Raw genomic sequence first — 13,450 nt, 5'->3', positions numbered from 1 at the left:
TATCAGGCTCTATGCTGACAGCATGAAGCCTGCTTGGGATTCTCTTTTTCCCTCTCCACCTCTCCCCTGCTCACACGCACACTCTCTCTAAAAAAGTAAAGAGAAATTTAAAAAATTTTTTTACATTTATTTATTTTTGAGAGACAGAGTGAGACAGAGCACGAGTTGGGGAAGGGCAGAGAAAGAAGGAGACACAGAATCCGAAGCAGTCTCCAGGCTCTGAGCAAGCATTCAGCACAGAGCCCAATGCCGGGCTCGAACCCACCAACCGTGAGATCATGACCTGAGCTGAAGTTGGATGCTCAATGGGCTGAACCACCCAGGTGCCCCTGAAGAGCATGCAACTCTTGATCTCAGGGTTGTGAGTTCAAGCCCATTAGGTGTAGAGATTACTTAAATGAACAAAGGAACAAAAACTTAAAAAAAAACCCATAATATTAGCTGGGGGAAATGCCTCGATTGCAGAATTCCATGAGGTAGTCCGACATCATGGGGATGCTGTGGCACATCAAAGCAAAGCCGCACAGTGTCACTTAAGGCCCCCTCACAACTTGAATTTGAGAAAAAGGCCATCCTGTCAGGGCCATCGGATACCACCAGCACTGATCTTGACAGAGGCACCTGCAGGGACTCTAAAGAAAAGGGCACTAAATTCTTGGGTAAGATTTAGCCCCTAAGGATTCCCTTCTGGCAGGCTTTCTCCATGTCTATGAATCCCCCTGAAGCCACAGGAAAAATGACTACCCCCATTAGCAGGTGTCCTGCCCCAGGGGGCACGCCCTCCCCGTAAATAGCTCACAGTCCCCCTCCCCCTCCCTCAGCACACAGCAATGGCTGTGATGAAACCCCAGTTTGCCCTGTCATTGATGCTTGTCTAAGGCACTCTGGGCCTCATTAGGGCCCCTCGCTGCCCAGTACGGTTTCTTACCAGTAAATCTTTTTTTTTTTCTAATGTTTTATTTATTTTTGAGAGAGAGAGAGAGAGAAACAGCGTGAGCAGGGGAGGGTCAGAGAGAGGAGACACAGAACACGAAGACAGGCCCCAGGCTCTGAGCTCTCAGCACAGAGCCTGACTCGGGGCTCCAACCCAGGAACCGTGAGATCATGACTTCAGCCGAAGTCGGATGCTTAACCGACGGAGCCACCCAGGCGTCCCTCTTACCAGTAAATTTACTCCAGTAAATCTTTTTATTAAAAACATTTTTTTAAGTTTCTTTATTTTTAGAGAGAAATAGAGGACATGAACAAGCAGGGAAGGGGCAGAGAGGAGAGATAGAATCCTAATGCTGGGCTCAAGCTCACAACTGTGAGATCACAACCTGAACAAGAGATCAAGAATCGGACATTTAACCAACTGGGTCACCCAGGCACCCCCCTACTCTGAGAACTCTTTTGGGAAGGGATATTCTTTCAATTCTGGACATTAAGACTTCACATTCACAAGAAAGCCTATCTCTCATGGTCCCCAACTGTTCCTATCCATGTTAGTCCGCTAACCTTCCTCACACCACCCCCATCCGGAAAAAAAAAAAAAATCAACTTCTCCTTAAGCCCACACATTCAAGCAAGTTACACTGACCTGTATCTTGATTCTGAGTCTGATTCTCTTTGGGCCTCAAGAACTCAACAACACAGGGTGCATCTTAGAAGCTGAGCTTCTGGAAGTGCAAGTAAAACCTTCATGCTCTTCCTGAAACTGACTTACCATATAGGATGTCAGCTCAGGTCAGGATCTCACGGTTCATGAGTTCGAGCCCCGCGTCGGGCTCTGTGCTGACAGCTCAGAGCCTGGAGCCTGCTTCGGATTCTGTGTCTCCCTCTCTCTCTGCCTCCCCCCACTCAGGCGCTGTCTCCCTGTCTCTCTCATAAATGAATAAACATTAAAAAAGAAAAACCCAAAACTAAAAGTAACCTTACCTTAACAGCAGCTAGCCCCTCAAGGTCCTGAAAGCCTTGCTTCCAAATTCCTTAGAGACTTCTGCTAGCCCTATCCACCATTAATTAAAAAGTATATAACCAGTCACTTATAAATCTGGCACAGCTCCTTCTGCCCACGGGTCCCATCCTCGCGATAATAATAAAATCACCTTTTTGAACCAATAATGTCTTAAGGATTCTTTCTTAGCCATTTGCTCATGAACCCCACTTCACGCTTCATCAGTTACCTTTGGCACATGGCTAGTCAAAGACCTGCAGGCCATAAATAAGAGTCGAACCCAGGTCCCTGCGAGTTCCCAATCCAAACACTGTCTTTGCCTCTCTACGCCTTCCAGCCCCACCCACTTTACCATATTAGCCCCTCGTCTACACATTCTTTCATATCCCTCTACATCCAGATTCTAGATCTTTTTGTTTTCGCCTGGGAAAGTCAACAATACACAGGGACACAAGCTCCCTGAAGCCCCTCCTTCCTTTCCAGGGACTCTGGAAGCTAATTTGAGGGGTGTAGTTTCCCCTTGCAATACCCCCCCATCCAATGTGTGGATGATCCCCCCCAGCTCACTCACTGACACTCGACACGTACCCCACAGAGACACAAGGTATCTGGGGACAAGTTACAACTGTGTAAGTCACAAGCACACCATTTAGGACCCGACTTCGCACCTGAAGGCTAACCTTAGCCACAGGGGGAACGTATTCTATCATGTCATCTTGACCCAAGACTAAACCGCAACTCCAGTGGTTTCTGAGGCTGTGATGGGTCGGATTGCGTCCCCTCCCGTTGAAATCGTATCCCCCAGTGCCTCAGAAAGTGATGTGTGATTTGGAAATAGGCTGGGTGGCAGACGGATCGAGCCTTGTCTCATGTATCCCTCAAAGACTCCTTGTAACTCACCGCCTGGTTGTGACAGTAACGTCTACCTTTCCCTAGCATTGATGAGTCAGGATTTCTCTGCTCCTTCACAACCTGCCTCACGGCCCCTTGATGGGACTCTGTCTCTGGAAATGTGGTAAATGACACCAACACAACCCTAATGGCAGGAACCACCTCCTCACTGAACTCACCCACATTTTCCAACTATCAAAATATTACCGATCCCAAGTCAACCGGTGCTGCTCGCAATTGCTCTTGGCATCAAGCGGCATTCATCCCTCGAGTGACTCATTTCGTGGTCCCAGTCCCGTGCTTGCATCTTCTCCTTGGTTCCATCTTGAACCAACATTTATTTTCTAACCCCCTCAGATAACGAAGACAATTATTTCCACGAGTCTTGGATTGCCCCCAGTGAGGCATGGATTATGTGTGCAGATTTTGCAGCCTCGTACCTACCTACCAGCTGGACTGGTTTCTGTTATCTTGCCAGAGTCCTTTCCAGAGTTTCAACCCCCCTTCATTCTATTAATGTCTCAACTTCACTCCTTCTTCTCTCCATCCCTCACCGAGTTCCCCACCAATGTAAGAGATCAGCCGCATCCTGGGAAAGCTGAAAGTCTCCATGCAGACACAAGATCTAAGATAACTGTGACCCCCCCCCCTTTTTCATTAGCATCAAAAGAGCCAAATGCTTAGCAGTAAGCTCCGTCCTAGGACTTAATATGGTCTCTAACCAGGTTTGGGCAACTTTTGCACCCAGAGTGGGGGGCTTCTAAGGGAGGGACTTGTATGTTACAGTTGGAAGTTTCTGCTGCATGTTCATTTCCAGGGACTCCTCAGACATCATCATCATCAATAGGAACATCAAGGGGCCAATGAGGTGGGGCGCCTGGGTGGCTCAGCCGGTTGAGCATCCGGTTCTCGATTTCAGTTCAACTCATGATCTCGTGGTTCGTGAGATCTAGCCCTGACTCAGGCTCTGTGCTGACAGTGTGGAGCCTGATTGGAATTTTCTTTCTCCCTCTCTCTATGCCCCTCCTCAACTCACATGTGCAAAGTGCCTCCCTCTCTAAATAAATAAATAAATTTAAAAAAGAAAAGAGGCCAATGAGGATATCTGCAAAATTGTGACTGTTGTTCTGACTCCATCAACCAGGGATCTCTCTTTATCTCCTTTTTGGAACCCTCTCAACTGGCTACACTTGGGCCTCAAATCTCGGTTTTACTTCCATATTCAACCCTTAAATATTCTCTTTTTTTAATGTTTTATTTATTTTTGAGACAGAGGGAGATAGAGCACGAGAGGGGGAGGGGCAGAGAGAGAAGGAGACACAGAACTGGAAACAGGTTCCAGGCTCTGAGCTAGCTGTCAGCACAGAGCCTGATGCGGGGCTCAAACCTACGAACCCACGAACGTGAGATCTGACCTGAGCCAAAGTCGGAGGCTTAACCGACTGAGCCACCCAGGCGCTCCTTTATCTTCCTTGGAGTACCCATCTTTGAATGCCCAGTGACCAAATCCTAAATCGGTTTCAGACCTAACATTTTATGCAAGAAATGGTTCAACCACCTTTGCACAAACACCAGAGATAGAAAGTCAATCCTGATGTCACCCCCGGACACTAACTACCAAGAACATCTTGTTTGAGACCAAGCTCCCTAGAGCCACCTATCAGGAATCTCGATCATCTTCCCACTGTTGGAAAATTAAGACAGTTTAAGGACAGTCTAGGTCTGTCTTAAACGAGAGGGGGATTGACTACAGTTTGTCTCTACTAAAGTCCAAGCCCATTTTTTCTCCTTGGGACTCACTAGATTATTGCGTGCTTATTTATCAGACACTTCTGTGACTCTTTCCACATAGAAGGTACTGGACACATAACTCACACAATCCTCAGAATGACTCTATATGGTAGACCGTATTATGACCCCATCATACAGATAAGGAAACTGAGGCACAGAGGTTAACCAAGTTTCTCAAGGTCACACAGCTAAAAAGTGGCAGGGCTGGGGCTCATGCCCCCTCCCCCGCCCCCTAGTCTGATTCCAGAGTCTTAGCTCTCAAGACAACCACTGCTTCTCCAGCTTATGACCAGACGATCTCCTGGTGCGAGGGGGAGGAGGGCCATATAAGAGCGAGGTTCTCACATGATCTGGGCCCAGGCCTTTAGGGAGTCAAGGTCTGTCTGAGAAATGGGTATGAATACTCGAGCTAGATCTTGAAGGTTGTAGGGACGCACACTGGGCGTAGTGACACAGGCTGGCCGCCTGAGGGGGCGCTAGCCCCGGCTCGCGGAGCCCGGGGAGCCAGAAGGGAACCTTGGAAACGAATGTCAGGCTCAGACTCTTAGGACCACAGAATGTTGAGAACAGAGCATCTTAGAAGGCTGAGAACAAAGCCTCTTAGAACGCAGAACAAAGGCTCCCGGAATCGTAGAATGGTGAACGCAATACCCCGTACGATCTGGGAGACAAAAGACGCTTAGATTCTGTTCTGGTGGAATTAGAGAATCTTCCACCCAGGCTGGTCTTATAATTCCAGAATTTGGGATGTGTTCCATCTCAGACTCTTAGAAGTTAAGACGGTCTACATAATTTGGGAAGCCTGCTGCAAGATGAAAATGCAGGGCCCCTTGTTCAAAACAGAAGAATTTCAAGACAAGAAGAGCCTAATATTAAACCAAGCGCAGGGCCCTCCTAAGCTGGTCACACGCTGGTGAAGCCGGTCCCGCTCAGAAGCTAATTTTACGGGAGGATGCCAGCCTTAGGCTGGCCTGGTCCACTAGTTATACAGCTGAGTGTCTGGGAAGGCTTCGTGGAAGAGGAGGCAAAATCTGGGCTCGACTCAATAATCCTCACCGCCCCCTGCACAGCCTCAGTAGCTTAGGGTTGCTACGAGTAGGGGGAGAGGAACAGCTGCCAAACTGTCACGTGGACCCATTCTCTATTTATAGATCACCCCTTCCCCTCTCGCGGGACAGTCCAATGGTAGCCTGAGCTCGCCCGCAAGGGGGCGGAACCAGCTGCGGGACCCGGGAGGCACGGACCAATGACATTGAAGCAAGGGCGGACTTGTTTCATTGTGACGCGAGAGGGGGCGTGACTAGAACCCAAAGGCAGGCGAGCGGTGGGGCGTGGCGAGGCCGCCCAGAAGCAAAGCGAGTAGGAAGCTGGGAGCATGCGTAGCGTTGGGGGGCGCCGGTGCACCGCCGAGCATCTTCGTAAAGGAGGGTACCAGCCAATAGGCGACGGTTGCTCTGTCGCTGGGGGCGTGGCCATGCAGATACGGCGCGGGTGGGCGGCCCAATGGGCGGGCGCCTATGCAGATGAGACGGTGACAGCCGGGCCAGCGGGCGGGCGGGCAGGCGGGCTGTTGGGGCGGGGAGGTGGGACCCGGAGAGGGGTGGCCGTGGGGCCCGGCCGGGCTGGGGTGGGGGGCCGCAGCCATGATCCGGGCCTTCTCGTTCCCGGTGAGCCCCGAGCGGGGCCGGCTGCGGGGCTGGCTGGAGGGCAGCCTGGCCGGGCTCTGCGAGTTGCACTGGCTCCGGGAGAGGCAGGAGTACCGCGTGCAGCAGGCGCTGCGGCTGGCCCAGCCCGGAATGGGGGGCGCCGAGGCCGAGGACGAGGAGGACGCCGATGAGGACGAAGATGCGGCGGCGGCGCGCCGGGCCGCAGCGGCCCTGGAGGAGCAGCTGGTGAGGGGCCGCCTGTCCGTCCATCCCTCCGCCCCCGAGTGTGTCGATCTGTCTGTCTGTCTCGGTTGGATGCTCAGACACCCCTTGCGGTGGGGGAGGGGGATAGGACAGGGGGTGGGGCTGGGGACCCGGGAGTCTGGGCGGCGGGCGGGATCCGGCCTCTTCAACCCCAAAGCGGGGATTACATCGCCTCCGCCGGGGCCTTGTGAAATGCACAGACCCCTTCCCTAGAGAAAATTCTTCTGGGCGCTAAGTCTGTGTCAAGCCTGGGCCGAGTATTTGGCATGCGTTGTCTTCTTGCAGCTAGGGGGAGAGGGGGGTGATAGTCCCCATTTTACAGAGAAAGAAGCTGAGGTTCAGAGATGGCAAGTGACTCACCCAAGGTCACACAGCCGGGATCCAAACATGCTCTCCTCTGGCCCCGCTACCAGGGCTCCATCTTCCCTAAGTCTTGGTGTGCTTGGAGATCTCCGGAGGGGGCGGGGTGGGGGGGAGGGGATCCTCGGGCCTCCTGAGGGAGGGACCACCGCTGAGAGGAAGCCTGCTGTCCCTGAGGACCCCCGAGGTGATCTTTACTCTCTGGTGACACTTGCCCTCCTTTCCTACCTGGTGCCACTCTTGGTCAACCCCAGAAGAGGCAGGTTGAGGCAGCATGGGGAGTGGGGGCCCGACTTCGGAACTCCCTGAGTGCTCTAATGGTGGGAAATGAGGCAGAGGTCTCCAGAGCGACTTGAGGAGCAGCACCCTCTCTCCTCTGTCATTCTTTCACTCTCCTGACCTCCTCCTGGATTTCTCTCCCTCTCTCTCCTTATTGCCACATCTCTGTGACTTCTTTCAGTGTCTCTTTCTACCCTTCTTAATCCTCTGTGTGTCTTTCTGTCTCCCTAGGCTTCTATTGCATTTTTGCACCTCTCTCTTCCCGCCCCAAGTCCCTGTCCCTGTCCCTGTCTCTCCCCTCCCCTCCCCCCAGGCTGCCAGGCCCCAGACCCGGGCTCCCCTTGCAGATCCCATCCCCAAGCCTGTGTGTGGTCAGAGTTTCCCGTTTGGGGAAACTCGACCCGGGGTGGCGGGGGAGGGGGCTCTCCTCGCTGCTGACCTCCGTTGCCCCCACCCCAGATGGGAAATGGGGAGGGCGGGGGTCTGCAGCCAGACTCTGGGGCTGCACGCACAGCCCCTCCCCCGACCGGAGCGGGACCCTCCACATTCTTCTCTGGAAACAGAAACAGCTGTGGGAGGCCCCACCCCCTCCCAAAGTTGGAGACGCCTGGTGGGGGCCTTCACCCAGCTCCCCTACCCCCCCACCCCAAGCTGGCTGGGCCTGGGAAGGTACCTCCCACCCTAGGAGGAGAGGGAGAAAGCACGGGGATGGGCCGGCTGTGTCCTTCCTTCCTGCCCCTCAATCTCGCCCTCTCTCTGCCTCAGTCTCCTCTCTGCCCTTCAGCCGCCCCATCCCTGCCCCTAAGTCTCCCCCCTTCTCCCGCCCCTCCGGCTACCCCCACCCCCCAGGAGGTGGTAGTGGAGAGGCCTCTTTCCCCCACACTCTCCAGGCAAAGCTCCGTCCCAGCGTCTGGGAGGAGGCGGTGGCAGGCAGCGGGAGAGAGACAGCGGCCCGAGGGAGGAACAGAGAAGCGCTAAATATAAACTCCTCCGCTGCTGGGGGTTCCTGGGTCCTTCTGAGGAGGGTGTGGGGACCTCCTCTGATCCCTGAGCCTCGGTCTCAGGATACCTCCCCCTCCCACCCCTCCCCCTGCACCCCCCTCCCCGACCGCCCCAGGAGTACACTCCCTTTGAAGCAAGAAAGATTGAAGCCAGACCCAATTCGTGGGGAACGTAGGTAAAGACTAGGGCTATTTGGAGAAAAGAGGCAAGAACCCTGGATGGGGATAGGAGTTCTGTTCCCTCCCACCAAGAGAAAGGGTCCCCTTCCAGCAAGAAGGACTGAAGTTAGACTTGCAGAAGGACTTCCTAATAGAGGTAAAGGAAATTGGACAAGGCGGGGGCAAAGGTCTAGAAAAGTTTGAGCAAAGGGGTCTCCAGGGGTCGTAACCACACGCAGGCTGACCCTCCCTGGATGGTGGAAGGCCCACTGGCAGAAGGGTTTGCAAAGAAAAGGAAAAAAGGGATGAAGGGCACACAGGGTACACAGGGTGCACAGGGAGCCAGATTCAGGCCAAGGTCCTTCTGGTCTCTTAAAGAGTCATCATCGCCTTGCACCTGGAAGGGATAGGGTCAAACTTAGAAACAGTGGGAGTGTGTAGACTAGGGTGGTAGAGGGTCCAGGTGTGGGGCAGGGAGAGGCCTCTCCTGCCGGTCCCCCTGACTCCTCATCCCTGCTGGGCAAGAACTGAAATGAGACTGGCAGAACTTACGCCTGGCTCCCAAAGCTATCCTTTCATATTCATTTTTAATCATACAAGTAGAACACGATTTTATATTTTCCTTGTTAGAAATTCAGAGTTTCGGGGGCTCCTGGGTGGCTCAGTCGGTTGAGTGTCCGACTTCAGCCCTAAGTCATGATCTCAAGGTTCAGGAGTTCGAGCCCTGTGTGGGGCTCTGTGCTGACAGCTCAGAGCCTGAAGCCTGCTCAGATTGTGTCTCCCTCTCTCGCTGCCCCACCCTAGCTCATGCTCTTTCTCTCTCTCTCTCAAAAATAAATAAACATTTAAAAAATTCAGAGGTTTTGTGTAATAATAAAAGCTAGCATTTATTAAGAACTTAAAAGGAGCTGCTATTTTAGCTCATTTAATCCTGTGACACCCATAAGAGAGGGAGTTGGAAGCCATGTTAGAGAGGAGGAAACCAGGGCCCAGAGAGGGGAAGCAACCTGCTCCGGGTCACCCAGGGTGTCCTCTGAGATCAGCACTGTCGTCTCCTTGGTACTGAGTCCCTCCAGACCTCTTCCACGGCTTACATACCAAGAAATGTAGTGATTTGCTTTGCTTTTTAATTTTTATTTTATTAAAAAATGTTTACGTTTATTTAGAGAGACAGCGAGAGCACAAATGGGATAGGGGCAGAGAGAGAAGGAGAAGGAATCTCAAGCCGGCTCCATGCTGTCAGTGCAGAGCCTGACACAGGGCTCGAACTCACAAACCATACGATTATGACCTGGGCCGAAATCAAGAGTCAGATGCTTAACCCACTGAGCCACCCAGGTGCCAGATGGTTCTCAAAGTGTGGCCAGGGAACTAGCAAGAGCACATAGAACTTACAAGGTATGCAAATTGGGCTCCAGACTGGAATCAGACGCTCTGGAGGGGGGACCCTGTAAGTTAGGTGTGAACTATGCCTTTCAGGTAATTCTGGCTCAGGCTTTCGCTATGCCCTTTCCTTTTCTGCTCAGCACCTCTGTCTTGGTGATGCTTCTGTACACAGATGGCCTCCTTCTGTTTTGACAGGTGTATAGTATTCTGCTGTATATGTTCATTCCCTCATCAAACATTTCCTGAGCACCTACTGTGAGCCCAGCCCTGTGTGAGGCACTGGGGAGTGGGGGTGGGGGAAGGGCGCTGTGGCCGACAAAGCAGACAAAACTCTCTGCCTTCCAGGAATGACTTTTAGTAAGGCAGACAATAAACAAATGACAACCCGATGTATCATTCTGAGCCAGGAGGTCCTTGCGCTCTGTAGCTGCAGGAGTGGGGGGGGGGGGGCGGGGAATAAAAGCAGGGCAACGGGTGCAGAATGACAGGGGAGCTATTTTGGAAAGACCGGTCAGAGGAGGGATCAGGCAAGCGAAGATCTGAATGAGCAAGGGAGTGAGCCAGCAGGAAATTCAGGGGAAACATATCTTAAACAGAATTAGGAGCTAGCAAGGCTGCAATTCAGGCTCCGGAACAGCAAGGAGGCCAGGGTGGCCACGGCAGAGGGAAAGGGGGGGAGGGGGGCGATAAGCAGGGGTAGGGGTGGGGACATGACACGGGGCATATAGGGACCGTCCGGGAGTTTTTCTAGCCACTCCAATACTGCACGGTTGGGCTGTCCCCCTGGGTTCTGCTCAAAGATGCCTCCACCCTGAGCATCTCTGCAAGGCCCAGGGCAGGAGCCCAAAGTGGAATGACTTGTTGACTTTCCTCCCATAAACAAGCCCAGATGGGGGCTTCTGTTGGGGGGAAGGGGTGAGGAGGGGGGGCGCCCAGGAGAGCTGCCGCTGGAGTAGGAAGCTGGGGGAGGGGGGGCGTCTGCGAGGGAGCCGGCCGGTCTTTCTGCCCTAAATAGGCAGGGCTGGGCGCCGGGCCTCCCAGCTCCTCCCCCCTCCCCCTCCCCCCTCCCTCCTCCCTCCCGCGGTCCAGACAAGCTGCTTTTGTCTGAGGGTCAACCGTCAGCCCGCGGCTGCTGCCACCTCTGGCCTCACCCAGACCCCTGAGGGACTCTCCCTAGATCTGTTTTCCAAAATGGGGTGAAGCCCTAGAGTCTCGGAGGCCCCTTCCGTGTTGTTTTAGCCCCTACCCCCATCCCTAGTGAGTGCTGCTCCCCTAAAAGGGTTTTCAGCTTCATTCATTTTCCCCTAAGAAATGCTCATTTCTTGCATCAAGAAGGATCCGGGATAGACTCGACAGAAATTTATCATAGGGGCAAGGGGCAGACACCGGGTTGGGGGGTGGCTTCCGGGTGGGAATGAAGCAAGGGCAGGAGGAAGGTGGGGTCCCCCAGGCCAGGGAACCTGACTTGCTGGGGGTTTTCGCTGTAGTACTACTAAGGCTAGACTCACAGAAGGACTTTCCAGTGGGTGTGGGGGGAGGTTGTTCCTCCCCAGAGAAGGAGCAAAGGACTTCATCGTGGTGTGCCTCTTTCATCCATATGAGGGAAAGAATCGGTCTGCAGCACGAAGGACTTGAGGAAGCCTTGCAGAAGGACTTTCTGCTGCAGATAAGGGGCAGTGGGGGGAAATGGGAGCATCTGAGAAGAGAAGGTCAAGGACTCGAGAAGGTGGACCCATGGCTAAGGGTTCTGCTGGGTTCTGGCCGCCAAGTTGTAGCAGCGAATTATCCTTACAGCAAGCCCACTACCGGAGCTTCCACTCTAAGAGGGACATCCTAATAGGGGTTAAGGGACCATGAGGACAAATGGAGGGAACACCTGATAGAGAGGGAGCAAGGGGTGGGGCCTTCTGAACCTTATCACACCTAAGAGAGGTGTTGCAGCACGAAGGACTTGAGTTAGACTGTCGGAAGGACTTCTAATGGGATGAAAGGACAGAGACCTTGAGGGGGACTCCTGGGACTCGGTGCTGCCTTTACCCTTTCGAAATCAGAGCCTTGTTGTCAAGACACACTACCCATGGTCTGGGGAGATGTGGGAGGCTAGTGGCCAGAGGTTGGGGGCGTTCTGACTGGTCTGCTTTCCTCATGCCCTCAGGAGGCCTTGCCTGGGCTGATCTGGGACCTGGGCCAGCAGCTGGGAGATCTGAGCCTGGAGTCTGGGGGCCTGGAACAGGAGAGCGGGCGCAGCTCAGGTGAGCAGGATGTGACTGGGACCCCCCAATCTTCCCTCCTGCCCCCTGCCTCTCAGGCTGCCTCTTGGCCTCTTCCTTTCCCCACCCCTAGCTTCCCCGTCAAGGCCCCTGATTATCTCTCCTCTTCTTGGAATCCAGGCTTCTACGAAGACCCCAGTTCCACGGGGGGTCCAGACTCACCACCTTCTACCTTCTGTGGGGACAGTGGCTTCTCTGGATCTGGCTCCTATGGACGCCTGGGTCCCTCTGAACCCCGGGGCATCTATGCCAGCGAGAGGCCCAAGTCCCTAGGTAAGGTGGGTGGGGTTGGGGCCTTGAGAACCAGGGAATGGACAGTAGGAGAATGGTTTTGAGCCCAAGCCTCTGAGTCAGACTGACCTGGATTCGAATTCTGGCCGTGACATTCCCCCTTCATGTGATTTTTGAGCTTGTTGCTTCTTTCTGGGCCTCTGTTTCTCCATCGGTTAAAATGGGATTGATAACAGCACCTACATCATAGGGAAGTTTTGCATATTCAGTGAGCCTCAGCCCTAATTGCTATTGGACTTGGCACACACGGTAGCCACTCGGTAAACAGGAACTGCTATTGCTCATGTACACAAGTAAGTTTCTGAGCCCCTACTATGTGCCAGCGTAGCCCTATCTTAGTGGTGAGGGATACAGCAGTGGACAAAAAACCCCCCAAAAAACCAAAACAAAACAAAAAAACCCCTGTCCTCATGAAGCTGACTTTCCAGTGGGAGAAAAAGAGAATATACAAGTAAGATACAGACATACTGTGAGCAGAAATTTAAGGAAGGGGACTAGGGAGGGCATCCTCTTTTGAATCGGGGAGGAAGGTGCAATTTCAGAAGACGTGGCCGGGGGAGGATGTCACTGAGACTATGCCATTTGAGTGGAGCCCTAAAATAAGTGAGGGAATGGACCCAACAGCTTTCCTCAGGGAAGGTGTTCCAGGTAGTGGGAACAGCAAGTGCAAAGGCCGTGAGGCTGGCATGTGCAACCAGGAGGTCAATGTAGCCAGCCGGAGATCTGGAATTACAGAGGAGAGGGGTTAGAGATGGAGGTCAGAGAGGCAGGGGCAGGACAGACCATTCAGGGTCTTGTGAAGATTTTGTTATGAACCTGGTAGGAGGGAAAAGGTTAGATGACAGTGGAAGGGGAGGAGTAGGCAGCTTGACCCTCCGAACCTGAGAAAGGGCTTCGAGAGTCTCCACTCTCTTCCTTTTTTTTTTTTTTTTTTTTTTTTGCCTCCCTCCCCAGGAGACGCCAGTCCAAGCGCTCCAGAGGCAGTGAGCACTCGGGCAGCCGTGCCGCGATCATACTCGGCGCCCTACCCGACGGCAGCCGGCTCTGCGGGCCCGGAGGCCTGCTCCTCCGCGGAGCGGCGGGCTCGCGCGGGGCCCTTCCTGACGCCCAGCCCCCTGCACGCCGTGGCGCTGCGGAGCCCGCGGCCCTGTGTCCGTCCTCCTGCGGACTCGCCGG

The 13,450-nt window shown here is 53.7% G+C and overlaps 1 protein-coding gene across 1 annotated transcript in view; it reads left to right on the top strand.

Annotated features, from left to right (window-relative positions):
- Window positions 1-6,207: 6,207 nt before the first annotated feature.
- DACT3 (dishevelled binding antagonist of beta catenin 3) overlaps window positions 6,208-13,450 on the top strand; it is an 8,650-nt gene continuing 1,407 nt past the window's right edge. Inside the window, exons 1-4 of the mRNA XM_029924324.1 lie at window positions 6,208-6,510; window positions 11,869-11,965; window positions 12,104-12,256; window positions 13,229-13,445. Coding sequence (XP_029780184.1) covers window positions 6,262-6,510; window positions 11,869-11,965; window positions 12,104-12,256; window positions 13,229-13,445 — 716 coding nt within the window. The 5' untranslated portion in view covers window positions 6,208-6,261. The remainder of the gene's footprint in view (window positions 6,511-11,868; window positions 11,966-12,103; window positions 12,257-13,228; window positions 13,446-13,450) is intronic.

Source organism: Suricata suricatta, chromosome 16 (genome assembly GCF_006229205.1).
Source record: "Suricata suricatta isolate VVHF042 chromosome 16, meerkat_22Aug2017_6uvM2_HiC, whole genome shotgun sequence".
NCBI lineage: Eukaryota > Metazoa > Chordata > Mammalia > Carnivora > Herpestidae > Suricata > Suricata suricatta.
Note: the sequence above shows the minus strand (reverse complement) of the source record. Positions and strands in the feature narration are given on the sequence as shown.